The sequence below is a fragment of the Cariama cristata genome, unplaced genomic scaffold, assembly GCF_000690535.1.
Source record: "Cariama cristata isolate BGI_N322 unplaced genomic scaffold, ASM69053v1 scaffold14824, whole genome shotgun sequence".
NCBI classification, from domain to species: Eukaryota; Metazoa; Chordata; class Aves; order Cariamiformes; family Cariamidae; genus Cariama; species Cariama cristata.
Window position 1 is genome coordinate 636 of NW_009613623.1, and position 1,912 is coordinate 2,547.

Consider the following 1,912-nt stretch of genomic DNA (forward strand, 5'->3'; position numbering starts at 1 on the left):
AGTCCCACTCTGCCCGTCCCCAGCAGCTCCCTCGCCTGCCATCAGGCTTCTCCACCTCTGAGCAAACGCAGCTGGGACCCCTTTGCCAGAAGTAATATCCAGCAATGAGAGCAAGGGAGTGAGCCAGGATTCAGGTCTGGTTTTGATTCATGGTCCTCAACTAGCTGCAGTAGCTCTGTGCCTCAGTTTACCCACCTGAACAATGCCGACAGCGGTACCCAACCCAGCTCAGTCCTCGTATGAAGACACAGCAGGATGCAGCCCTGCCCTCTCCTCTAGCTTACCTCGCCCGCCACGAAGAAGAGCAACGGTGCCTCCTCTTCTTTGGCTTTGTACTTGGCAATGATTTTTTCAGCTATGGGCTGAATCAGTTGTTTCGCTGCCTCCGACTCTCCGTCATCCTCTGAATCTGCAGGGCATAGAGGTGGGGAGACAAAACAAAAGAGGCAAGGGAAAAAGGAGGTTAGGATCAAACGGATGGAAACCGGCCGGGTGCTGGCAGCTCTATCCCACAGCACCACCACGCAGGAAACCGGAGCCCGGATGCACAGAACGAACTTCAAAGCCGCACGGCTCTGTAGCAATTAGGGAGCAGCTGAAATGCGCTTTTCATGTGAGACAGGGAAACACGTAAGAGAAGAGCAGCTCCTGCTCCCCAAATACTTTGCTGCTCACTCCCCGGTGCCGTTGCTGAAGCGCAGGGACAAACAGGCGCAAAAAAACCTGCTTTGCAGTTTGAGAAGCGTCAGCATGTTTTGAAGACCAAACGAACGCGCTGATCTGAGGCTGCCTGCCACCCTTGCCCGCCACCCACCATCCCTCCGCCTCGGGACGGCTGCTCGGCAGCTTTTCTGCTCGAGTCTCGGCGGTAGCAGCACTCTGAAGGCAGCTTTGATTTGACAGAGGTAGAGTAGAAAGAGATGGCAACATCAATCAAATGCCAGCCACCGCTGAAGTTCAAATACTGAGATGGAAAGAGGAGAGACTGCGTCCTTGAGCAGCATCGAGATGAAAAGATTTGAATTCAGGGACAACTTTTAGCATTAAAACCAAAAAAAGTAAGAAGGCAGAAGAGAGGCCCCTGGTCTCCCGGTCGCGTGCAACTCCTGCAGCTCTCGTGGTCCCCAAGGTCACCACCCGGCACGACCAGTCCAGCCCCCGGCTGAGACAGGCGATGCCCGTGCCCAAAGGGCTCTCTGCCCTTGCTCCACACATCCTTGTCCTCCTCTCTGCCTTCTCCGAGAAAAGCAGGAGATGCCAGAGACACTGCATGCTGGATTTCATGACAGTGATAAATACGTAGAGTTGTGGGGTGTCTGCAGGGATTGATTTTCCTACAAACAACCGCTGCTGGCGGCACTCCAGGCAGCCCTGCACACTCTGGCTAACCTAGCCCTAACCTCTCCAGGGAAGGATGTAGATTGGTCAGGATTTATTCACCACTGGCACTTGCTAAGCCTGCCTTCTCCTGGGGGTGCTGCTGCCCACGCAGCGCAGGGACTGCTCTGCTGGGGGGGGGTCTCCCAGTAGGACACGGGCTGGCCAGGAGCCCCCGTCCCCAATGCCTGCCTCGGTGCAGCACCAGCTTCATCTCTGCCCCAGCACATCGCCGCCATCCTTCACCGAGTGCACGCCCCCCCTCAAGCGCTGACAAGAGCCCCAGCCGCCGGCCGGAGAGTGCTCTCCTGACAAACTGTTTGCAGCAAGGTGATAGAAAAACTTTGCTCAGAGCAAGATAAAAATAACTCTTTCCAGAGGCCTGCAGCGCCGGCGCCAATCAATCAGGCTTGGCGTGGCCAGCCGGTCCTCCCCATGTGAGGAGAGGATTTTTGGCTCTGCACTCACATCCCCTGCTGGGCTCTGCTGAATAAATAATCAGGGTCAAAAGGAAATCTGAAAGGGAAGAAGGGAA

General features: G+C 55.8%; 1 protein-coding gene across 1 annotated transcript in view; it reads right to left on the reverse strand.

Annotated features, from left to right (window-relative positions):
- Nucleotides 1–284: 284 nt before the first annotated feature.
- Nucleotides 285–1,912, reverse strand: part of NXN (nucleoredoxin) — a gene marked incomplete at both ends in the record, with an annotated part of 12,399 nt that continues 10,771 nt past the window's right edge. Inside the window, one exon of the mRNA XM_009699101.1 lies at nucleotides 285–409. Within this exon, the coding sequence (XP_009697403.1) occupies nucleotides 285–409 (125 nt within the window). The remainder of the gene's footprint in view (nucleotides 410–1,912) is intronic.